Source organism: Mizuhopecten yessoensis, unplaced genomic scaffold, assembly GCF_002113885.1.
Source record: "Mizuhopecten yessoensis strain PY_sf001 unplaced genomic scaffold, ASM211388v2 scaffold716271, whole genome shotgun sequence".
NCBI lineage: Eukaryota > Metazoa > Mollusca > Bivalvia > Pectinida > Pectinidae > Mizuhopecten > Mizuhopecten yessoensis.
Genome location: NW_018480033.1, coordinates 354,945 through 381,244, shown reverse-complemented (window position 1 = coordinate 381,244; position 26,300 = coordinate 354,945). Strand labels below are relative to the sequence as shown.

General features: G+C 37.4%; 3 protein-coding genes across 7 annotated transcripts in view; 1 reads left to right on the top strand and 2 right to left on the bottom strand.

Moving 5' to 3' along the window:
* Window positions 1-862: 862 nt before the first annotated feature.
* Window positions 863-24,329, top strand: LOC110442485 (sodium- and chloride-dependent glycine transporter 1-like). Of its 5 annotated transcripts, XM_021486121.1 has the most exons (17): window positions 921-938; window positions 2,432-2,489; window positions 4,554-4,623; window positions 7,021-7,180; window positions 7,797-7,928; window positions 8,253-8,423; window positions 13,103-13,166; window positions 14,500-14,632; window positions 14,856-14,990; window positions 15,100-15,203; window positions 19,312-19,436; window positions 19,599-19,711; window positions 20,176-20,316; window positions 20,511-20,610; window positions 21,268-21,368; window positions 23,744-23,905; window positions 24,076-24,329. In XM_021486121.1, the coding sequence occupies exons 2-17, from the start codon at window positions 2,434-2,436 to the stop codon at window positions 24,316-24,318; spliced, it is 2,010 nt and encodes a 669-aa protein (XP_021341796.1). In that variant the 5' UTR covers window positions 921-938; window positions 2,432-2,433; the 3' UTR covers window positions 24,319-24,329. The 5 variants fall into 5 exon arrangements, with proteins under 5 accessions (XP_021341797.1, XP_021341798.1, XP_021341799.1 ...); XM_021486122.1 differs by lacking the exon at window positions 2,432-2,489 and having other exon boundaries at window positions 863-938; XM_021486123.1 differs by lacking the exon at window positions 2,432-2,489 and having other exon boundaries at window positions 880-946.
* On the bottom strand, window positions 15,476-17,384 carry LOC110442488 (protein-tyrosine sulfotransferase 2-like). The gene is made up of 2 exons (XM_021486127.1): window positions 16,467-17,384; window positions 15,476-16,251 (listed from the first exon to the last, which is right to left on the bottom strand). The coding sequence occupies exons 1-2, from the start codon at window positions 17,261-17,263 to the stop codon at window positions 16,053-16,055; spliced, it is 996 nt and encodes a 331-aa protein (XP_021341802.1). The 5' UTR covers window positions 17,264-17,384; the 3' UTR covers window positions 15,476-16,052.
* An 11-nt stretch (window positions 24,330-24,340) lies between the features above and the next one.
* LOC110442487 (myb/SANT-like DNA-binding domain-containing protein 4) overlaps window positions 24,341-26,300 on the bottom strand; it is a 5,525-nt gene continuing 3,565 nt past the window's right edge. Inside the window, exon 3 of the mRNA XM_021486126.1 lies at window positions 24,341-25,819. Within this exon, the coding sequence (XP_021341801.1) occupies window positions 25,168-25,819 (652 nt within the window). The 3' untranslated portion in view covers window positions 24,341-25,167. The remainder of the gene's footprint in view (window positions 25,820-26,300) is intronic.

Here is a 26,300-nt window from a genome sequence, read left to right as displayed (position 1 = left end):
TTTCCAATGATACAGGTTGATGAAGATTGTAAGTAAGGTTTATTTGTGGTCTCAATCATGATCGTATTGTGAAATTCGCAATTTTTTATGTGATATGAAGGTCAATGCTTTTTGTAATGCTCATTAATGTGTTATGTGTTTTTTTGTTTGGGGTCAATACCCCGGTTCCTGTTATGAGAACGTGACATTACTTGGATCTGACACTGACCAGATTTACATTGAAGGTGTTGTCGATTAAGAAGAAGACGCTTACCTTCTCAAAACACCTGGTCTTATTCTCCGTGTGCAATATTAATGATATCTATGTTAATAATTCCGTAGTTCATGCTTTGTTCTAAGTCATATAGATTTTGAGTTCGAATTACGTTTTGTTGATTTGTGAATGAAAAGAAAAACACAGATATATGTTTGTTGAAAAATTGTCCCATTAATTCAATGTCTTATTGGTCATACGGTGAGGATTTGTTTGTTGTTGTTTGTTTGTTTGTTTGTTTGTTTGGTATTAATTTTGTTCGTTGGTTGTTTCAATCAAGCATCATATTTTATGAAGAGAAACATTAAACAAAAAAATGGCAGATATGTTTTGGAATGATAGCATAAACACAACACATCTATAGGTACTCCTGAATGGCTTCAAAGGCCCCAGTGATATTTGAACTCTATCAGAAATAAGAGGCTATCGTGTACCAGTGTCCCTTACTACATTGTATGTTTCCCTCTGTACGATAGCCTTACGATGTATTTATGATCTATTCTAACCATGGGTCACACTAGGAACCACGACCGGCAGTCACTGATATCCTCCCTACTTGACGACATGTTGTGTGTACATGCACGTGTTCATCATCAATATTTATTGCTGTTTAAATCGGTGGTAACCGGTAATTACAGCCTGAGAGGATCACACCTGAGGAGGACACTAAGGCGACGTGACACAGGTAAGTTGGTACGTTTTATCTTATAATTATATAATTTTAAATCAAAATACGGTTATGTTATATCCAAATATTACAAGGAACTTATTGTTATTGTAGATAGTTTGCTCAAGATAACTTTTGTTCTTCTGACAGGAGGATTTTCAATCATTCAATTATAACGACTTACAAGGTTGCGGAGATAGAATTAAAGGTTGTGTATTTAAGATATTATTGATATGACTTTGTCTGGTATCAATGTTCCTACTTCAATACAAATGGAAATAATAAAAAATCGTCCAGATGTATAATTATTGTTCACAGCTAAAGTTTTAGATAAGGAAAACCGAACATGTTATATTGGAATAGACAGGAGACGTTATATTTTTGTTTGTTTAGAATGTTCATTTCAAATTATTCCAATAATAGGGAAACTTTAAAACATCATTGCGAAATTTTGATTTTTGCAACACCAAACTGTATAATTATTTTATGAATTAGATATATATTTATATATATATGTAAATATAGATAGAACGTTCTGTTCATTAAAAAGAGAAAAAATACGGACATGGATGTTTTATGTTGAATATCTACATTAAATTGAATACAAAACTTGTTGTGTTTTGATACCAAGAGTATGTGGAAATGAATATTTTTCAAGAGTAATATACAATACATTTACGTGCTTTGGAAGTTTGTCCTCCTTGAATGCGCCTCTAACACAGTCTCTAGTGTAACATCCAGGTAAATGCTATGTTAAATCAAAAGTCGGAAAACACTGTCTACATCTTTACATCTGAAGAACAGCGATGAATGTGCTAATTTTATAATGTAATTTATATACAATATATATATATCAATTATATATATCAAATATATACTTCTATACCTCTAGAGAACGATATACTGAAACGTTATTTATGTAAAGATTTATATTGGTGCTAAAAAAATGTTGTATATTAATCATTATAATTATCATCTCATTGGTACTGTTTCGATCAAACTCTCTTCTGAAGCGGTCTCTTGGAGAATGATATTAAGAGAGTTACTAAACATGGCATGCCTGTTATATAAAATTATGTCACCACCAAAATAACTAAAGAAAGACGGGCGATGTTAGTGTTGAGATAATTTAGAGCCGTAGACTAAATAATGCTGATGGAAGGCATTTGATAATTTAGTGCAGGACACGTAAACACAGACACTGGTGTATTATTAAAAGGCACCAGTTTTTATTTCGAGTCAGTACTATTTTAAGGTGTATTTTCAGTAAATGATTTGTTTTTTAAGTTAAAAGCTACTGTTGATAGATTTATTTGACCAGTAGTTTAGATGAAATTAAAAAAACCCAATAAAACAACACTTTCAAAAGTGGACTATTTCTCTTCCCAAGGGTCCCGAGTAGCACATAATTGATTGGATTAAGGACAGGGGATATCCTATTAAGAAACAACAAGCCAAACAAACTGCAAAGACTGTGAAATATGTCCAATCTAATATGCACTTGATTTTAGGTATGAATTTTCTTGTCGGCCTAAACAGGTTACAATGGATGACAATGGGTGACAATGGGTATGACAATTACATCACATTATATATTATTGCAACAATTTGATAAAAGAAAAAAGTGCACATTCTTAAAAACTGTAGAATATTACATTTATTCAGGCAAAAAAAGAAAGGTTTTAAATATAAGCCATTGATCGCTAACTGTCTTAATGTCTTCGAAAATAAGACTGCCCTGAAAATAGACCGGCTTCGAGATTAAGCCCTGTAGTTCTTACTGAAAATAAAATAAGGCGCAGCTTATTATCTCGATTTTAATATATGTATCACAGAATCTATCCTTCTAGACACCATAAGTAGATCACATCAATTTATTTTATTACTTCGTTTTCTTCCTAACTGTTCCCAAGATCGCTTTAATTTAATTCATTTAGTTCACCTTTCTTAATGTTAGTCATCAAATTCAAGTCAGGCAAAAATGTAAAGATAAAGACAAAAACTTCATCCCATGAAATGCCTTTCCTTGCATAATGAGGACATATAAGTATTCAGTTGAAAGCACGTGTTTCGTGATATTATCATATAGATGTACACTTGAAAATGTTTGTGATAGACAACCAAGTTAATACTCAAAGCCACACGTACGACGCAAAACAGATTGGTTACACACTGAAATTTTAGATAAGGGTTAGTTGCGGTCAATCTCGGAGACTAAATTACTTTATAGCATATGCTGTATGGTCAACATTGTATGATAAATCGTTAACTGTTTTAACCAGTTGTGTAAATGCAATACTGTAGGAGTAAAACGAAGATGTGTTTCATACCCATGTTTTTGTAATCAAAGGCAGGTCACATTTCTTTTCAATTCCGGCTTATTTTCAAGACCGGCTTATTCTTGAGATTTGATTGACTGCAAGGAATCCTAGGCTTATTTTCAAACGAGCCTTATTTTCAAATCAAGATTTTAAAGTATTAGTGTAAAGTAAAAGATTATCACAATACGCTGTTGTATAAGATTATATTGATATCACAATTAAGAGGTTAATGGTATCAGTGTATGCGGAATATGTGTAGCGGTATCACAATATTATGTGTATATTGGTTAAGGCAGACTGTGTTAAATATACCACGAACTATGCAAAACTACGACTCAATTGAGGTCGGATATTTTGTAGGATCTGCTTAACATTTGAAACTTCTTGAAGACATTACAGGTTAAATTAGATTTGCACTCATATAGAAAATCAGAGTACTGTAATATTTAAAGAAGCAAGGTATTGGAATTTATTTTAAAAAAAACAATTTTTTATTTCAAATATAAACTTATTTTATTGGGAAAAAACCTCTTAATTGCTGTACAAAATGAATGCTTAGTATTGGTTATAGCTAATTATTATTATTGGATTTGACCTAATCAAAAATGTATTTGATTGTAACTTTTAAAAGTTTTTTGTCCCTCCGATAAACATGTATATAAAAGTGATCACGATGTTACCAGGGGAGATGTATTCCCATGGCTTGTCGTACTAGTAGGGACGTGAGCGCCCATTATTTACGGCTGTTACAGAGTATGGCTATGGTAGGCTGTAAACATGTCACATACACTTGGTGTCAGCCAGTTTAGTAATACTTGGGACTTTTAGTGCTACTCGTCTAGATTCGCGATTGCAATGTAGATACATACAATTCATAAGAGGATACTTAAAAAGAAATAATAGGATATGATCTATATTTAATATAGTGAGTTTATCATTAAGGATGATCTTCTACACTATGTCATATATCATTTATTGAAGGATAAGATTTCCTCCTCTGAACCAAACGAATTATTCCACGTCTTAGATTGAGAATGGATTGCCACTTAACGCAAAGTCATCAATACAGATATAACGTGAAAAAATATCGCATAATCATATATCACAGCAAGATTACCTTGGCGTACTTCTTAGTGTCTGAATACTAAAAGATTGATTTATAATATCTTTATAAGTTGCGGGCACCTGTTCTTGTTCTCCTTGACATTCTTCAAGGGTCTCCTTATTAGTTCTTCCCTTGTTCATATTTTCTTCTAGTTTATCGATTACTTCTTGCTGATACTTCGGTAATCTCTTGCTGTTGTTTCTTTAGCAGTATGGAGTCCGGAAAGATGATAACAAAGATTGAAGCTGTGAATCCAGAAAATGATCTGCAGAACGCTGTAAGTTGAAATCTAAACTTTCAGAAGACGTAACATTGTATTATCTGGTTCATCATTCTAAAAAGAATAACAACGTGATATTTTAACCACTATGTCCAACAATGGAACCATGTGGAAGACACATTTAATAACTTGACTGTAACGTTGACGTATTCTGCGCTTGACAAACGATCTAGGTTTAATTGATAACCAAGTACACCATATTGATATATTTTCAAATTTTCAAAAGAGAAAAAAATAGTAATGCGGATTTCAAGAACTTGAATGATCTTTTGATACAACTTAAATATCTAATTATTTAAATGGTTCTAATCGCATCACAAGCTAAATAAACCGAAGATTTAATAACGTTTCGATATCTTACTATAGTTAATGCGTATTTTAAGAAAATTACGAGAATGGTAAAAATAAAAATAAAAATAGTGTGAAATCGTGAGAATGATTGAATTTTTAGCTGACAATATTTTTTAAATGGGAAACACTATTTCCTAGAAGACTGTTGTCATACAGATGGGGAAAAATGTGTTCCTCTCCTACTTGCCGACTTCGGCTTGTTTTCATAAAAGAATGAACTTATCAAAAGCATATCCAGATAGGTAGCAAAGACCTTGCCAAATCTTTTACTTTCACTTTCAGATAGGTATAGACTACGTTAATCATATACCTTCCTGAAGGTCGTGAACATTCCCTTTCTTTAAAGTCCCAATCCTACACCCCTTCCCGTGGTGTTAACTTGCCGCTGTTGATTCGATATTCAATGGTTGCTCTGAATATTACGATTTCCGAATGGTGACAAAGAAACTATGTTTAAGTTGATAACTAATGATGACTAAAGACACGCTTAAAGGTCGATACCATAATCTCTTTTGGACATATTCTATTTCCTTACACAGTATAAATGGCGAATCTTTTGATAATTTTATTGGTTCGTCTTTTGGTTTCGTTGTGACAGCCATGATTTTTTCACGACAAAAACTTGTTAAGACATAAATTTACATGGTGGATATCCTTCTTGAACACCTGGTCTTATTTTCCTGGTAATTTTGTAAAGGTCTCCGTGTAAATCTTTCCTTTTTTCTTACTGTGTGTATAGTTTCATTGAATTAGTGTCCGAGTTTCTTTCTGTTTAGGTCTGAGCTCTTGTTGTTTCTTTGTATACCTTCTGCGTATCACAAAGCTTCTGTGGATTTCAACTCTCCAATACCTACCATTGGTTTCATCACTACCATAATTATAAAATGGTTCATCAGTCACGTTCCTTCTACAGATATCAGCACTTACACTACTGCTATAGTTTGTATCTCTCTCGTTTCTGTCTTAAGTTTCGTCACTCTGGTACGGTTGGCAATTGCATGTTTATCAGCACCGGCAATGTATTTGTTATTGCTGACGACATTTTGAAAACGTACTAATATACTCGACATTTATATTAGTTGCGTATGTAGTCAGTGTATTCATAAAACACATATTTTATTACAGAAACTGGTTACATCAACGTCAATACATATATGTATCACATGTACGTGGAACATTATGACCATCAGTTCCTGTCTGACCAGTTTAATTATATTTGTTACCTTCGCATGTAACGTTTATCTTTCACCAATTTGGATTTCTAACTGTTTGATCCTAGCATCACTGATGAGTCATATAAGGACGTAACGGCTGTATGAGGCAGTTTAACTCCTTTTTTGGCATACTGTATACATTATCAAATTGTGATTGGTGGAGGCACGGTAGTCTAGTGGAAGGACCCCGGGCTTGTGACCGAAGGGTTGCGTGTTCGAGTCACGGCACGGCACTGTGATGTATCTTTGAACAAGATACTTTACTCCGCTTGTTTCAGTCTACTCAGCTGTAAATGAGTACTTAGTTGGGCAGTGCTAGAATTGTTGGATGCTAGCTGTTAGCGCCGAAATGGCAGCTCCGGCTGTATGCTCCCCAGGGAGTTGAGAAAGGTATTGGCTGGTTCAAAGGCCCTATAACCACGGGTAATAGTTTGTGAACCGCTTTGAGACAACTAGGTTGTGCTAAAGCGGTATATAAGAACCTCGAGTTATTATTATCATCATTATAGTTGCGTTCATCTTACAATTTTTTCTTTCAACAAATGTCACATTGTCCACGCAAATCTCATTAACAATATAATGTGAAACATTAATGACATTAATATTATAATAATGGGGTGGATGTACTGCTGTTAAATAATTTGAGTAGACGCTCCGATAGACTTTAATTGTCGCCAAAGGTTTTTTGAATTTTAGATCTTTACAAAATATTCTGGAATAAAAATGAATATGGTATTAAAGATGTCAATTAATACTTTGCCTCAATGTCAGTCGATATCTTTGCCAAAGAACATGTGTCATTAAACAACACGTCCTAATCTCTCGGCAGGCCCGACATAATTGGACGGAGCTAGTGGTTGAGGAGCCCAAAGTGATGGATCGCGGGAACTGGGGCGGTAAACTAGAGTTCATCCTAACGTGTGTAGGGTACGCCGTGGGACTTGGCAACGTCTGGAGGTTTCCATACCTCGCCTACAAAAATGGCGGCGGTATGTACTCGTTGGTGCTAGGCAACACATAATTCTACTTTTTATATACTAAAATACCTTTGTGAAATAAAACTTCTTAACCTATATTTAATTTGTGTGGATGTATAGACCAGTTAAGTTTACCTGCTGCGGAATTGTCTTAATGCGAAATTTAACGTTATTGGCGGCATACCATGATTTGAGATATAATATAGTTTGACACCATTGGCCTATACCTTTAGGATATTCCAACCTACAGACCGGTAGTTAAAATTAAAAAAAAGAGGTTTTAGTTCAAATATTTCATGGTTTATTACGTTTACGGTTAGAATTTTTTAAAAAGTAAAAGAAATTGAAATAGATAAACAAAATAAAACATTACAAAAGAGGCAATGCAAAGAAATATTTTTACATGGGCGTGTTTCTCGTTTCCTGTTACCTGTAAGATATCTTAGAAGTGAAACAAGATTGTGTCTCGTTTACTGTCACATGTAAGATATGTTATAGTTTAAAAAAGAGAGTAGGTAATTGTTTTTGCGATTAACAAAGTCTGCTCTTATCTTTCCAAACTTTTATCCACGGTAACATTTTTTTCCTCCTACAGACTCTTCCCTATGCCACCCTTCTGGTGTTACAGGTGCCTTCCTCATACCCTACTGGTTTATGCAGATCTTCGTGGGAATGCCTCTTTTCTACATGGAATTGTGTTTCGGACAATTTGCCAGTCTTGGGCCTCTGGCTATATGGAAAATCAACCCGTTGTTCAAAGGTATACAATGTGTGATCAGTGTTAACAGTATGTCAAGTGCCTCACTAACAGACCAGCATCAGTTCAGGTTTAACTGATTCAGATGCCTTACAATTAACTGCAAGAAAAGCAAATTTAATGAAATGCTATCTATCTTAAAATATTCAAAATATATTCATGCTTTGTCCTGATTTCTCAATCTTTTCTTCATGCAGATGAATGCTTGTATCATATCTTTGACCTTCTACCTATGGGATAGGACTATGATACTACTCGGAAACATACTCAATTGTATGTCCTTAATGGACCTGCTTGGTAATATAATATATTCTTTTTACATTATAGGACTGGGGTACTGCTCGGTGATCTGCTCTGCTCTGATTGGTCTATACTACAACGTCATCATCGGCTACTGCATCTACTACTTCTTCGCGTCTATGACGGACCCGTTACCATGGGCACTGGGTGATGACATCAACTCTGGATCTAACATTACCAATTTAACTATGACCACAGGTACGTATAAACTGCCTTATGTATATGTGTTAGATTTAATTATCATAATAGCAAGAAACGCTACCTTGCTATTATGTATCACCATTTCAAAATGTTCCTAGTCAATTCAATATGGAAATCTGGCGTATAATATGTTAGGTATCATTTTTTCTAAAGTCATATCTTGTTAACATAAGCTGTGTCTCCAATAACAGAAAAACACAATCATTATTGTGAAGTACTAACTTTCTTACGTGAGCCCTATAACTACTGTTGGGGATAAGATTTTTGTTATATATTAATGATATTTGTGAAAATTTAATTTCTTTTGTCAAGAATGTTTGCTGACGACACTTCACTCGCATATTCTTCAAATAATAGTGCAGAAATTGAATATTACATGAAACATGATTTAGCAGTTATTGATCAATGGTCGAAGAAATGGAATGTAAATTTTAATCCTAATAAAACATACGTAGTTGTTTTTACTGGTTCTTTAGAAAGACTTGATGTTCAGTTGATTTTTAATAACACAACATTGACAAAAAGTGTTACACACACACACTTAGGGGTAACTTTAAATGAAAATGGCAAGTGGGAAACACATATCTTGCATATTGCCAGATCAGCCTCTAAACATTTGTCTGTTTTACGAAAATTGAAATTTACTGTGAATAAAGAAATTTTATCAAAATTATACATTGTATTCATCAGACCTATTTTAGAATATGCGAGTGGAGTGTGGGATGGTTGTAACAATGCAGATTCTGATAAAATAGAACAAGTCCAACTGGAAGCAGACAGAATAGTTACAGGGTTGCCTTTATTTGCTAGTAGACAGTCTTTGTATAGTAAAACTGGCTGGGAAAAACTTGAAGACAGACGGAAACAAACAAAAAAGTTATTATTATACAAAATGCACCATAATTTAGTTCCTTCTTAGCTAAACGACATCGTACCCAATAAAGTAAATGACATTAGCAGATATAATTTAAGAAATGGTGAAGATTATGTATTACCCAAGTGTCGACTAGTTTTGTATGAAAAATCGTTTATCCCCAGTACCCTGAGAATGTGGAATTCATTAGATATTTCAACCAGAACTCTAGCAACAGTGTCAAAATTGAAAAATAGCATTTTTAGAAAAAACAAACCTGTAACTAAACTGTCTGTAGGTAACAGAAAAAATTGATATAATACATACTTACCTCCGTCACGTCTGTAGCGCGTTGAATGCAGATCTTTTCAAGTGTAATTTAGTCTTATTACCAGCATGTAACTGTTCTTTTTCAATAGAGAACCACTTTCATTATTTTTTTCAGTGTAATATATACAACCAGTGTCGGGATATACTTTTCAGACAATTGTCTAGATATGATATAGTCATTGATCTAGATGTACTGTTGAACGGTTCTATTAATCTGTACCAGACTGATAATGATAATATACGATTGTTTGTACAAGAATATATCAAAAACACGAATCGTTTTGCATAATCTGCTTCAGTATCAAATAATAAAGACAAATCATCATTATTAGTCAAATGAAATGTTAAGTAAAAAAATGCGGTTTACATGCAGAAACTGGTTCCAACATTCAGTTGTATCTATTCACTATGCTTTATTATACATGTACATACTTTAATTGTTAGGTATGACTTTCATACTATATCTATGCCATTTTAAGTGAAATTCCTTGAACTAGTACTGATATGGGAAATGCATATTTCCATCTGTATCCATTAATGTAAAGTTTTATAAATATGTATGTATGATATGTATATCAACTGTTCATGAAATGCTGCCATATATGTGTGTTACCATTGTATAATAGTTTATGGAAGAGGACGTTTCTAAGTTGTTTAACTTGTGTCCAATTCCATTTGAATTTTTTCAAATAAAATATGTTTAATCTAAAAAAAGATCGCCGAAAATCTATCTTTTCCATCGAGTTGAGTTAGCCTTTGTAATATGACCCAAGTTTGGTTCCCCCTTTTCATTGTTTTCAAACCCCTAAGTGGCGCGAAGCGCCGCCGGAATGTGACATGTGAACACTTTGTCCACTTCCGGTGCTTCTCCATGCGTGAAATCCTTCTGGGAAATTAAGGCCGCATACTGTCTCTAAAAATATGATAGTAAACCCTACAGTATCCGTATTTATTACAGTTTACTAATGAAATATCACGAATTCTCCATTTGATAAAAACACATATTCAATGCAGTGAAGATATAACAAATATTATATCTTCACATGTGAAGACGTCACTCTTAGTATGGTCCAAACTGAACGGTAAGCTTATATTCTATTCTCTACGTAGATTTTCAGTTTCAAGTTTAGATGAAGTGACGGCAGAATAGGTGGTTGTGTGGTCCACCTATGCAGCATACATTATTAGTTTTACAAACCTGGGGCGTGTCCTGAAAAAAATGTAAGAAGTAGAACATTTCATGGTTTTGCCGTTCAATACGAATTATTTCATTTGTATAAAACGGATTTGTGATAGCAACCAATTCACCAGCGTTGTGGCAAAAAGTGTCTTCGTAACAGTCTGGAGAAGCAATTACGATTGACGCTTTAACCAAGAAGCCGATTGATATTTTATTCAGAAGTACATTGTCAAAAGAAATATTTCTATAAATCCCTGCTTCTCTTTCTTAGAAGATAACGCTAATACCTAATCTTTGATAATTAAACGTGCGTTCAAAAATGTACATTTGCGTGCTGTGGGACATTGAGAGACATTAGTACAAAATGTAAGGATATTGAGCGTGAACGGAATATTCTGAACGACAACATTAAGGCAATCAACAACTTATAAAATAATTATAAGTAAATAAATTAGGTAGGCAGGATCCGTTCCCTCGAGGTTGTTGGAATATCAGTAAGTCATTTTCATAAAAAGATTTGGTGTTCAGCACCTCTGCTGCATTTTCTTGTCGTGTCTTGGTGCTTTTTCAGGTTTTCTGAAAATCTTTTAAGTCCAGACGTACAGCAAACGACATTCAATAAGTTTATACTAGTACACGTAATGAGAGTTGAGAAAAGTACGTACTTCTTACTTCGTTCGATGTTGATAAAAATAGCTATAATAATATACTTTTCGCACTTGTTTTCATAAAAGAGGTAACTCAATTTCTACAAGGGGGATAAGAACGCGGCAATAAACACGTCCCTATAAAATTGGTTGGATGATGCTGTATGCTCGGTTTGTACGAGATCTTTGTTTGAAATAATATTTGATCATGTACCTTACACTCTGACGCTGATATTTTGCCAAGTTCCAAAATATCAAGTTTCTAACAAGTGACATTTGCCTCAGTACAACTTCTACTAGTCATTTGGGGAAATATACATTCTTTAAAAGCCCTTCCCAGATTAAGAACTTATATCTTTAAGCCTTAGTTGGTCTATAAAACGCGTACTCGAAGCACTTGTGTATATGGATGACCTGTCAGTTCGTCTGTCCGTCTGTCTCTCTTTTGCTGTTTCATATTTCAATAAAATCGTCTTCCTATTTTATTTGCCTCCCCAATGAGAACAATGTGACGATAAGATGTTCGCATAATATGTTAGTTAAATAATCACCACGATGGCTTTATACCTGCGATTCTGTCCCCGTTGCAGAAGTGTTAGACATAAAATAAACTGTTTTGAAAGTTCAAACCAATAAAATTTTACTAAGGAACATTTATGTCGTGACTTGTCGGATGTAATGGGTATCACAGGTTTATTCACAAGGGAATGTCTTTCTGGAAGTCATCTGTGGAAAAAATTATGAACGGTAGATGAGGGGCGAACGTGGTGAACGGAAAGGGATGACATACACGGACGAGGCATACATGTGCCCGTGGGGAGAACATTCAGGGTTACTAAGAGGTTAAGATTACTTTTATTTACCTAGGTAACAAAAAGGGGCATTGAGAGGTTACGCGAGGAACTGAGGGTATAGGAGATGGTGTACCCGGGTTTCTAAGAGAACAATGGTGTCACTGTTGGGACGGCGTGTGTTTTACACGGTTGACTAAGGGGACGTAAGGTGCTTAACACGTGTTACTATGTGGACGACATGTGGTGTAAATGGTTTATTAAGGGGACAGGAAATGGTGAACATAGATAACTATAGGGACGTAAAGTAAGCGCTGAACCCGGGTTATTATGGCGACGGCAGGTTGTGTACACGGATTACTAAGGAACGGGAAGTGGTGAACACATGTTATTTTAGGGACGTAAGGACGTACGTGCTGAACCTGTGTTACCATGGGGATGGCAGGTTGTGTACACGGGTTATTAAGGGGACGGCATATTGTTTACAATGGTTACTAAGGGAACAGTCTATTATGTACAGATGTTATCATTTAGACGAAAGGTACTATATATGGGTTTCTGTGAGGACGGGAGAGATTGTACACGGATTACTAGGGAAACGGCGGGTGGTATACAGTTGTTACTAAGGGGACGAATGGTGCTGTACGCGTATAACCAATATTGGGAAGGCAAGTTACGCAAACAGGGAACTAACAGGGCGACAGCTGGTGTGTGCAAGAGTAGCTAAGGGGATGGCAGATTGGTGAACATGAGTAATTAAGAGGATGGCAAGTTGTGTACCCAGGGGACGAATGGCGGTTTACAGAGGTTATATAGGGGACAGGTTTTTATGACCTAAGTGTGTCTAACTTTTACGGCGTATTTTTGTATTACAGGAGGGAACACAAGTAACACATCCACAGTGCTGCTGGAGAAATCGGAGAGTGAGAAATACTTTTAGTGAGTTTAAAGGCTTGTTAGAAACATTTCTGAACACCAACTCCCCCAAAATGTACCGCTCAACGTTCAGTTAAGTAACAAAACAATTCTCCAGACAAGATTACACGCAATATCGTTTAAGGCATGGTACTCTAGTGGTAGGACGGCGGGCTCGTGACCGAAGGGTTGCGTGGTCGAGTCACGACACGGCACTGTGTTGTACCTTCGAGCAAGATACTTTACTCCGCTTGTTCCAGTCTACTCAGCTGTAAATGAGAACGTGGTTGGGCAGTGCTAGAATTGTTTAATGCTAGCTGTAAGCGCCGAAATGGCAGCCCCGGCTGTATAATCCCCAGGGAGTTGAGAAAGGTATTGGCTGGTTGCAAAGGCCCTATAACCACGGTTAATAAATTGTGAACCGCTTTGAGAGACGACCTACGAACTAGGTTGTGATAAAGCGGTATATAAGAACCTCGAACTAATTATTATTAATAAGATCATTGGGAATGGCTCTTGAGAACATCGACGGGCATGATCCTGCAGTAGTACGACTCCACGTATATGATGCAATAAACAGTACCACATTGAAAAAGACATGATATTTTACTAATGAAAACAACGTGTGTGTCACAGTTTATATTCGTTCTGAGATAAGTAACTGGCACATGTTTTTGTTTTCAATTACAAACCCTTTTAAAGGATAGGGCCTACGTGTAGGGGTATTGCGAGGGAAAACGGTCTATATATAGAAATTGTTACTTTACCCCGTTTACCTTTATATGTTCAACGGAAGATATTGTTTTAAAAGTAAGCATACAATTTTGTAATTGCCATCTTTGTGTAGCTTTGTTTAAGCATACTTCGGGCTTAGATTGGAGGGGTGTTAGCTATGTTTCTGTGTCACGTGCTTTAATTCATTCAGTTTGATGGAGTGAACATTGCAAAGAATCAATAATTATGATAATGACAACACACAGATACGTCTATAAAAATATCCTACTGTAAGACCGTTTTCTGAATAATAAACCAGGCATGATGTTGTGTGGCCAGGTTATGACATTTCATACTTTCAGTTGACATTGAGTAGCTCTATTTACGTGATATTGGTATGTATGATATGATATTAGCTCATATGACCCTGGCTTTTGTGAGGTCGTTAAACCTTAAATATACAAGCAAATGACATGAGCAAACAAACACGAACACATTTTAAGAAACCGGAAGTGGATTAACAAACAGTTATAAAGAGAACACTTGTCTCTAACATGGAATACACACTAATTAGACATGTCAAATTCATTAACTCATATATCTCCTTAAGATCGCCCACGTGCCTATAATCTTTTATCCTCAGTGGGACGGTGCTTAATATGTCTACCGGTCTGGAGGACATTGGTGGCGTCCAATGGCAGCTCGCTCTCTGTCTCTTAGCGGCCTGGGTCATCGTCCTCATCGTCCTGTCCAAGGGTATCCAGTCGCTAGGCAAGGTAAGCTGTCACTCATTCCACATTGGTAAGTATTATAGACAACAGAAGCTGGCGTTGTTGGTGAATGGTAAGCCTCTTAATGACATTCAGTTAAGTATAGCTATCTTGCTGCAGACGACGTCTATAAGGTCGGCAATAAAGAAATAAACTTGTCTGGTGCGTTTCGTTTGTATGACATTCTTATATTATTCTTTAAAAAGTGCTGATCTGTCTTTCCGATCAGGTTGTTTACTTCACGGCGACATTTCCGTACCTCCTCCTGACGGCCTTGTTGATCCGTGGAGCCACACTGCCCGGGGCTAGTGATGGCATCCGATACTATCTTACTCCATCGTGGGAGAGGCTTCAGGATTCTACGGTTGGTAAACACACAACACTTTCTTATAAAATCAACTTTATAACATTCGATTGGGTTCGTATTTAGTTGCATATGCAGAATTTGATCGTAACTGAATGTTGTTTTTCAGGTTTGGAGCGATGCGGCCACCCAAGTATTCTACTCTCTGAGTGCGTGTTCCGGTGGACTTATTTTAATGTCCAGCTTCAATAAGTTTGACAACTTCTGTCTCAGGCAAGTGTCAGATTGGATAGTTTACTGGTAACTATAAAGAAAAACCTGTAAGAGTCGCCTTCTCTTTATTATCCCCCTAGATTTCTCTGTCGTATCTCGGTAGAAGACATAGGCCTGGTACTGATATCCTGCAACGGTGATACTTAATCAAAACAGAATCCGAATATGACTCATAGTCGCGTTTCCACTTATCCCTTTCATTGCTTTGAAACAGAGAGAATCGATGGTGTTACAAATAAAAAAAGTCATTTTTTTTAAAAATTAGTTTATTATATTCAGTTTTATTCTTGTTACATCCAAATATTGCCAATAGGCTTGGCTGCGGGTAATTAGCCGCATAGAATGAAAGTCTGTACCACCTGGGACCAATTGCAGTCGCATTTCGTCAACCGCATACCAATAATTTATTGGAATCTGACACAGTGCTGGCAACTAGACTCTACTCTCACCAGACATACGCGAACAGCATCAAAATGTTGCTTTTTGAAAAACTTTTGCTAGAATGGCATTTCTGGGACCATCGATAGAATGGCATATGTGCGAGTCTCGTTAGAATGGGATAATTGCGAGTCTTGATAGAATGGCATATCTTGGACAATCGATAGAATGGCATAATGTGAGTTTTACTAGAATGGCACATCTGTGAGTCTCGTTAGAATGACATATCTGTGAGTCTCGCCAGAATTGGATATTTGCTTGTCTCACTAGATTGGGATATCTGTGTGTCATGGTAGAACGGCCTATTGGGAAAACTCGCTATAATGGGTTTTTTTCTAACACGTGCCATGATGTGATTTCTGGGACACGGGATTATTAAATGCCGTCACTCACAGGGTGTTAACATGGCGTTCAGTAGTTTTTTAGGAACTCTCTGGTTGGTTTGTCGTACTTGTATGTTGGGGGATTGGCCTTAGGGTCGTACCCAAACTTCTTCAGTGCAGGGGCTATTCTGTCCATATCCCGTCTAACGTTGTCGGGGAGATGGTCTACCCACTTGGCTAGAGATGCGGTGTTAATAGGCTCCTGCAGCTGTGCAGTCTTCTTCTCACTATCAGTACAGAGAGTAATTCGTTATGAGTTCATGCTATAACCATGGAGACAGTGTTGAGTACCATCATCTACACTTTGTTTTAAATCTAGTTTTACTTCTACTTTCAAATTATAGCTTTAGGATATAGTTTTAATTATCATCAACAAGAAAATCTCTTTAAAAAAGGTAATGATACTGTTAGTACTTTATTGTAAATATATAGATGTACTTACTTGGACGAAAAGTGCACCTGATTGTTTCTCACATAAAACGAATGCTGGAGGACAGCATTGTTCCACAGTACGTTAATGAAGTTAAGGATGATCCTCATCCACTCCTCAGGAAACTGCACGAACTCTTCGTACCTGATCACCATACACCTATCGCGGCCCACGTGCTGGCATTGGGCATTTATGTAGTTAGCGCCATTATTCCAGCGCTTCAGGCAGTCCCGGACATCACTGTTGTTGTATCCGGTGATGGTCAAGCCCCTCATTATTAAAGAATGACATACAGCGCGACCGTCGCGCACCATCATGATCAGCTTAGAGTTTGGAAATATCCTGGATAGGTAGTCAGCATCTTTGAGCGCTAAAGGGTCCTTGTTACACAGACGAGCGGCCGGTTCACCACTCCCTTTGATGATCTCGGCGATGAACGATGCCATGGCCGCGTCGATCACGTCACGTGTCACTCCTGCCCTGTCAAGATTCAGTTTTTCTTCCACTGGTTTTTCCCATTTTTCCCAACGCATCCCAAGTATATACGGAATGATCCGAGTCTCTTCTCCACACCGGATATCCGGATGTACATCCATCATGACTCTAAGCAAGGTAGTGCCACTTCCTGGCATCCCTCCAATGAAGATAAGAGGGAGGTTTGCATCCCCCGGGGCCCGAGTCTCTCCTCCCCGGGGTCCGCGATCGTGTACGTCGCTGTCTAGATCATGTCTGTCATGGGTGTACAGCATGTAAAACAGGACCAACAGAACGACGGCCATAAAGGCCTTGTTCCTCGTGTGTTGTCTCATCGCTACTGCCGGACGCTACCACACTGTCATGCGTCGTCCATCGTCATCACTACCCGTCCACCGAGCTCAGTTTGAGGGTAGTAAAAATACCATGATGAACTGGCAACAACTGAATACTTCATGCGAGTCTTACCTGGTTGTGAAATGTTATCAACTCATTTCGTTAACTTATGCATTACGCTGTAAACCTTCAACCTGAGAGCATTGTGTAGCCTGAAGCATATGCCACGTGCTCAAGTGTTGACCATTTGTGAACGACAACCCAACCTATATGGCTCATTTAGGCTAATGAAATAAAATATCGCCAAAGGCTCGCTATGTTGACAAGTCCATCTCAAACCATTGTGATTATTTCTTATCTGATCTAAGTTATTCATATATCTTTATAGCTGATTTCACGTCGATTGTCGGCAATGTTCCAATCAAAGAAGTTGAGATGCTTTCATAAATACTACGAATCAAAAATGCCTGAAAAGCTTAAAGCCATCGTTGTCTTCGACTTGGTCTGATATAGGCTACTGCTGTTAGTCTATCATTTACCATGCTCTTCGTGCTGGTCTTCGATGATGGTTGTATATTAACGTACTGAAAGATTCTTACGAGAACCTTTCATTTTCAAACTGTACCTATTCCATACCACACATATAATTTGCACTACGGTGGATAGATAAATCTCTTTGAGATAGGATTTTAAAGTGTATTACCGCCCGATACCGTTTCTTCGGATACGTAGGTGCCCTACTGTTCGTGTGTTATTGAGCTAAATGTTCTTATAATACACAACATGAAAACATGACAATAAAACTTTAAAATACCGAAAATCAGCGCGGGACCAACTTATAAATGAATGACATGCATTATGCGTGTACCAAGCCAAACTTGGCTTTGTTCACTTGCGTTACCTTTCTAACGGGATTCGACATTTTATTGTTGGACAAAGGAAACTGTACTGATAAAGTCGTTAGTTGTCGCCTGGTCAATACAGCCCGTCGATTTCTGGTCCGTCCTTGTTTAGTCCGAATTTTTCTGACGTTTTATCGACTTTTTTCATATCGGTCTGTCGTCGATTAACGTCAGAACTCCGGCCCTCTATAATATGCGGGACATATGCGACCCGCGCCCGGAGCGCACTTCAAACTGATATTTTAGAAACTAATTGCTATAAATAACATGTTTCAAAGATCATTACGAAAAGTATTTTCAAACGTTTTCTATACCAACCCATGTTTTTAATGGAAATTAGGTCATCAGCAATGTCACATGACTTGACGAGATCTCGAAGGTATTTCCCAACGTTATGACGTAGGCCGGCGAGATTTTAGACACGTGGCATTAGAAGGCGCGGCTATCAAAAAACTAGAGTAAAACAGAGTAAGTTTGAAAAAATATGTTTTTATTGGTTGTATTGGTTGTTTGAGGCATGCAATTTATGTTCATCTTGTGCATAAAGAATAGATCTTTCGATCCATGTGCGACATGTGTTTGAAAGTGACGATTTGTTTCTAAAATATCGGTTTGAAGTGCGCTCCGGGCGCGGGTCGCATATTTCCCACATATTATAGAGGGCCGGAGTTCTGACGTTAATCGACGACAGACCGATATGAAAAAAGTCGATAAAACGTCAGAAAAATTCGGACTAAACAAGGTCCTTTCGGTTACTCCTACATGTATATGGCTGGGACATTGTCTGTTGATTTCGTTACTGTAGTAACAGATAAGTCGGCTTTGTTACTATAGAAACAGGTGATGTTTTGACTTTGTAACTATAATAATATAATTGACATCGTTTTTGTAGCAACATATGATGAGGTCTATAGTATATAGTTAACACCGTTACAATAGTAAAATATAGTGTAAAGTTGTTACTATGGTAACAGATGAGTTGCGTTTTACAAATGTACATCGATAAACATTGTTTCTTTAGTAACAGTTGACGTTTACATTGTTACTTTAGTTATTATTGAGGAGGTATGAAAAGCAAAACCAAAATTATAAACAAGAAAATAACATGACGAACAATGTATGTCACGTGCTCTATTGTAATACAGAGACGCCTTGATTGTGCCGTGTGTAGACTGTCTCACCAGCTTCTTCTCCGGATTTGTCATCTTCACCGTGCTGGGTTTCATGGCGAAAGCGAAAGGGGTCAAGATCGAGGATGTAGCGACGGGAGGTAACTCTAGAGTAAACATAATAGAATATCCTATGGACAAAAAGAAAATAGTACAATGTATTTAAAGTTGTTAAATTATGTATTAACGACGACTGTTTTCGTTATATATTCGGTATGTATGATCTATTCATGACCAGTTTTCCACTATATGGTCGGTTACAGGTAGCGGCCTGGCCTTTGTTGTGTACCCAGAAGCCATTGCCAACATGCCGGCACCGACCGTATGGGCCGTCCTTTTCTTTTTCATGCTGCTCGTCATCGGCTTTAGCTCACAGGTGATTTACCCTACACATCGGATCTCCGTTTACGAAATAATTCCCAAGTTGTATCCAGTTATTCCGTTGTCAGAATAATGTTGTCGATTTAGTCGTTATCATGTACCGTGTCCCGGAAATGACCCGGTGATAGCCCAAACATCAATTGTCGTCATATGACCTACCAAACAATGAACAACAAACAAAAGCCGACTAATAATATCGTTGACACAATGAACTCCTCTCCGTTGTGACCGTGTAGTAAAGATAGTGTAGCACGTACAAAGGATGATAACTCCCACTAACCGATTGTTGTACCAGGTTTTACTGTTAGATTTGTCGAAAATTGTAGGTTTTATGCAGGTGACATGGGTTCACCTAAACAACGTATACCATATTTGAAATATACTGTAAGCCTCATGTTACTTTTACTGGTATTTAGAACAGTTAGACGCCGGGTGATTTATAGCTGTGACCGTTTTCAGTTTTCTATCATGGAATGTGTGATGTCCTCCTTCATTGACGAGTATCCGCATGTCCTTCGAAAGAACTGGAGAAACTCCTTCCTGTTCCGGATGGGCGTGGCTGCGTTTTTCTATTTAATGGCATTGCCGATGACAACACGGGTAGGTATCATAGTACATTATATCCGAACGAGATAAAAAAAAAAAAAAAAAATTACGAAACCGATGAAGATTTCTTTTATGAGTATTTCTTTTGTATTAAGAGATGATGCAATATTTCCAAAATTTGTTTGGATATTGCTTTATGTGCCATGTTAATATTTTGCCCGTGATAAATGACTGTGTATACACTACAGGGTGGTCTGTACCTGCTGGAACTGATCGACTCGGCGGTGAGTGGCTTCCCCTTACTGTTCGTTGGTCTTTTGGAATGTATTGTCATCAACTGGATATATGGTAAAAGGCTAACGTCATGCTTATTAACTTGAAAGTTTAAGTTGAAATAATATCAGTATAAGGTCAATTATAGCAATTGTTTTCTCCCACAACCACTGTAGGTTTCCTCTCTCATGACTCATTGGATAAACCTGCCAGAACTGGACATGGTTTCATTGGTCAATCTTTGATTTATGACGTCACGTAACAATGCTTTTCGACGTCATTTTCCATTGTGACGTCATGCTCCACGGCCATTGTTTCCCCCATCGGAAAACAACATGAATTGTTTTCCAATGGGAAAATGTGGGTTTTCAGACAAAATACGAACGTTATGGGATAAACAGGTCCCCAAACTCGTGATGATTAGTTTTCGTTAGTTAATTTTCAAATTGTAAAAGACACTCGGTTATTCAAGTGACTTTATACAATTTGAAGATTAACATGATGACCAATTACCACTCGTTGGGAAACCTCTATATCTACACTGGGCGGGCGAGAAATAAAAATCATTTTCCAGAGAAATCCCACCCATAGCTCAACTATCCGTATGCCCCATTTAGCACGAACCGCCAAAAACAGCATGTTGGTACTATCTTGTATCGTCACATGACGATGCATAAGCAATCGGAATTCTTTTTCAAAATAAAGCTGTTTTTTTAATTTTATTTGCCACAGGTTATTCTAAATTTGCAAAGGACATACAGATGATGATGAAACGGACACCTTGGTCTTATTGGGCCTACTGTTGGTGTGGGAAAACTCCTCTCGTCCTGTCGGTAGGTGTTCACTTATTGTATGTGGTAAAAACCATCTCGTCCTGTCGGTAGGTGTTCACTTATTGTATGTGGTAAAAGTCATCTCGTCCTGTCGGTATGTGTTTACTGGTTGTATGTGGTAAAAACCATCTCGTCCTGTCTGTACATGTAGGTGTTCACTTATTGTAAGTGGCAAAACCCATCTCGTCCTGTCGGTAGGTGGTCACTTATTGTGTGTGGTAAAAACCATCTCGTCCTGTCGGTATGTGTTTACTGATTGTATGTGGTAAAAACTATCTCGTCCTGTCGGTACATGTAGGTGTTAACTTATTGTAAGTGGTAAAACCCATCTCGTCCTGTCGGTATGTGTTTCCTGATTGTATGTGGTAAAAACCATCTCATCCTGTCGGTAGGTGTTCACTTATTGTGTGTGGTAAAAACCATCTCGTCCTGTCGGTATGTGTTTCCTGATTGTATGTGGTAAAAACCATCTCATCCTGTCGGTAGGTGTTCACTTATTGTATGTGGTAAAAGTCATCTCGTCCTGTCGGTATGTGTTTACTGGTTGTATGTGGTAAAAACCATCTCGTCCTGTCGGTAGATGTTCACTTATTGTATGAGGTAAAAACCATCTCGTCCTGTCGGTAGGTGTTCACTTATTGTATCTTCTTTTATTTAATTTGCAAGAGGCAACAATGCCTTTGTGCTTTACACACATTTAAACATGACAATGACATAATTACAATAATAAATACATATTTACCTGAATTTTATAGCAGCAAAATAACACACATTTACAAGGAACATATTCATTCACAATAGTAAGCATGAACACAGGATGCAATAGACTTAAACAAAAAATTAATTCGAAGCGAAGGATGCAAGGAATTAATTTGATTTACACATTAAACAAAATTCCATGTCTGATTTCATTTGCTTTGTAAATAAACATAGCTGAATTTCTAATAATAAAATTGTTTTCTGAAGGAACAAGTTCAACAAATCTGTCCATATTTGGTCTACAGTAATGTTTTTTTTCAAAAAATTTGATCTAATTTCAGAGTATAACGGGCATTCCATAACAAAATGATATTCATCTTCAATTTTAGTACACACACTACAATATCGCATTTGTGCAGGTATTGGGTTAGGTCTATGCCATCTCCCTGTTTCTATATTTAATCTATGGGCAGATATGCGAAGCGTTGTTAAAGATTTTCTAAATAATTTAACGTTTACCATAACAAGATATTTCTTATAACCAAACTCATTTGATAAACGTATATAACATATTGCTCTTGGCGAGTGCACCAAGAGCGCTATGCCAATCCTGTATAAAAATATCCCTCACTGGTCTGAAATAATTCTAAAAATACTTTTTCATCTCCAACTCCTTGTTCAGTACATAATACATTTTTTCACTAACTTTGCCCAATTTATCACACGTGACGTTTCCGCTCGTGTATAAAGCTCACCATAGACTGACTGGACTAAAACGTTCTTCTGTTAATGAACAATTTTTAACCAATATTTCATAATTTTAACGTATCTTTTAAATTTAAGGGGAAGACAACCTAGTTCTCCATAAACAAAATTGTTTTGCGTATGTGGTAAAACCCATCTCGTCCTGTCGGTAGATGTTCACTTATTGTATGTGGTAAAAACAATCTCGTCCTGTCGGTACATGTAGGTGTTCACTTATTGTATCTGGTAAAAACCATCTCGTCCTGTCGGTAGGTGTTCACTTATTGTATGAGGTAAAAACCATCTCGTCCTGTCGGTAGGTGTTCACTTATTGAATGAGGTAAAAACCATTTCGTCCTGTCGGTACATGTAGGTTTTCACTTATTGTATGTGGTAAAACCCATCTCGTCCTGTCGGTAGATATTCACTTATTGTATGAGGTAAAAACCATCTCGTCCTGTCGGTACATGTATGTGTTCACTTATTGTATTAGTAAAAACCAACTCGTCCTGTCGGTAGGTGTTCACTTATTGTATGTGGTAAAAACCATCTCGTCCTGTCGGTACATGTTCACTTATTGTATGTGGTAAAGACCATCTCGTCCTGTCGGTAGGTGTTCACTTATTGTATGAGGTAAAAACCATCTCGTCCTGGCTGTAGGTGTTCACTTATTGTATGTGGTAAAACCCATCTCGTCCTGTCGGTAGATGTTCACTTATTGTATGAGGTAAAAACCATCTCGTCCTGTCGTTAGGTGTTCACTTATTGTATGTGGTAAAATCCATCTCGTCCTGTCGGTAGGTGTTCACTTATCGTATGTGGTAAAAACCATCTCGTCCTGTCGGTAGATGTTCACTTATTGTTCACTCCTTGGTTACGTGTACCCGGCCTGGGGGAGATGTTGTATTACCTACAGTGCTGTTTTGTTGTAGGTGGTGATTATATTCAAGGCGGTACAGTACGAGAAGATCACACTCCTGGGGTACGTGTACCCGGCCTGGGGGGAGATGTTATGGTGGCTGGTCACTTTGTTCCCTATACTGGCTATCCCCGGCTGGTTCCTATTCTACTACTGCAAGCACGGAGGATGGCAGGTACGGATTATATTCATACGAAATTAATGTATTTAACATGTTTTCATACTGGTGGCTCTAAATACTAACACAATTTAACTGGAAATGTATTATAAGGATATCATTTTACGCAGTAACGCTATTCCTGTAACATGTTTAACCAATTACAAACATCAACACTTCTTATGCAGGTATTGAAGAAGCTGATGACACCACTTCCAGATTGGGGACCTGCTGATGACGCCAACAGAGACGGGATTCGCTACAAGAAGAAATCAGCATTGAAGATGGAAGTGTTAAACCGCACTAGCTCTCTGGGTTATAGCTCAGGAAATTACAATGACGCTTTCAAGGACGACGAGAACCTGTCACTCCCCGGCCAGAACTTCAAGTACTCGTTACCCCCGGACTATGAGGATGCCACACACATGTGAGATACGGCAACGATGTTTCGTAGTGCCAGAAAGAAAAGATAACTCTAGCCAAAACATATGAACTGTTTGTAACATTTAGAATTACAAACTTAAAATAGTCAAATATATTGTACAGACTTTATGTTCACAGCATTTAGAAAACTCGTTCGATCATTTGACGTAACTTTGATTAAATCATGTCCAGCGTTTGACTCCGTGCGGAGTAAAATCCTATCCAGCTTTTGACCAGATGAACTATAAATATCAAGACAGAAATAACCCGGACTGCGAACATTTTAATATAGACGAAACATACAAAAGTGTCTACATGTAAACCTGTAAACAAAATGCTTTAGTTCCTGAACACAAGGCTGGTATTATTTACATCAAGTCCTGACTGGCCTTTTGGACCAATTCTCCCTGTACAACCAAACTACCATGGGCGTTATCTACCCGTCTTTACATGAATTTAGCGTTAGTTATTCGTAATCTTTTGAACACGCCTTATAGAACTAGACAGACATGGATATGTACGTGTTTCGACACAATTCGCTAAAAACATTTGAAACCGGGATATTCAGCACCAAAAGACATTTGAATTGGATGTATAGAGAGATGTGCAAATAGATGATTTTCTACTGCAGTCATCAATGACTGTAACTGTTAGTGAGTATGTACATAAACAGTATTTCAATGAAAACAAAATATGTGTGATGTCATGCTATTTGAAAAAAAAAAAAAGATTCCCGCTTGGTAGAGTAGATTTTGATATTAAGATATTGAGAAAGTTAACATTTGGGAATGTTTCCCGGTCTCGTTATAACCTGCTGTACATGATTGCCTGATAGAGTTAAGTCTTGGTCACGTGCTCTACAAGATGGCCTGATAGGTATTAGATCTATTAGATCCTCGTAGATTCTGAATTTCCACACTCAGTTTGTCGTTTTCCAGTGAATATCTTTGTTTTTCGAGTTGTATTTTTTCCACGGCTACTTTGTGCAGACTCTTCATATTCTCGATCTCCAAGGCTAATTTTTCATTTTCCAGTACCAGTCGTTCCTTCTCCAGCTGAGGTAATGTCTTTATCTGGCTTACTCGGCGTTGTTCACTTGTGGAACGTAATGTCTCAAGCTCAATCATAAGCTTTTCTTTTTCCATTATAATTTTCTCCGTTTCAAGGACAAGTTTGTCTCTCTCGGTCCTTAATTTTTCACATTCTAATTTGTATTTTTGCATTTCTGCCATCATTAAATTTCTCTTGACGTCTAATAGTTCTGTGTCGGCCATACTGTAATTGGAAAAGTTTTCCATTGTATCGTCCATATTACTCTGCTTCCGCTTTTGGCCCCTGGCTGGTTCGGAAGCCGGTATAATGGCAGGCACTGTTCCCAGAGCCTCGGGTTCGTGTGCGGTATGTACGATGCCCGAACTAGTCGCGTACATGTCAAACTCCGGCTGTGACGTAGGGCTGATGAACTCCACATCGCCGTAACTCAACTGTGACCTGATGCTCTCAGGACGACTGTGGGAAGAAATGAATTATGTAGAATATCATACACAGTTGATATATATATAATTTTAAATATAAGTATTAAACCAAGATAACTTTGAGAAATGTTTCGATTTCGTATGATATTATCATATTTGTCGACAAAATAGCGTCTATTGTTAAATGTTATAGGATATAAGTGACAAACCGGATATATACGTAGTGTATACACAAATGGCAATTTTACAATTAGCTGTTTGCTCACACCTGTAGACGCATATACAAGTTGCTACATATTTATGTGTACCCGCCTGTCACTGTGGACATAAATACGGTTATAACTTGATTGTGTGTACATACGTGTGGACGTATACTCGTGTAATTACCTGTTTGTGTGTACATACGTGTGGCCGTATACTCGTGTAATTACCTGTTTGTGTGTACATATGTGTGGACGTATACTCGTGTAATTACCTGTTTGTGTGTACATACGTGTGGACGTATACTCGTGTAA

Excerpts from the sequence above, each read along its gene's own strand:
- LOC110442488 (XM_021486127.1), bottom strand. The coding sequence starts at position 17,263 with ATGAGACAACACACGAGGAACAAGGCCTTTATGGCCGTCGTTCTGTTG. Across the intron at positions 16,252-16,466 it reads CAGGTGCACTTTTCGTCCAA|TGAGAAGAAGACTGCACAGC; the intron begins GTAAGTACATCT and ends CTGTACTGATAG.
- LOC110442485 (XM_021486121.1), top strand. The coding sequence starts at position 2,434 with ATGAATTTTCTTGTCGGCCTAAACAGGTTACAATGGATGACAATGGGT. Across the intron at positions 2,490-4,553 it reads ATGACAATGGGTGACAATGG|CAGTATGGAGTCCGGAAAGA; the intron begins GTATGACAATTA and ends TTGTTTCTTTAG. Across the intron at positions 19,712-20,175 it reads TCATCGGCTTTAGCTCACAG|TTTTCTATCATGGAATGTGT; the intron begins GTGATTTACCCT and ends GACCGTTTTCAG.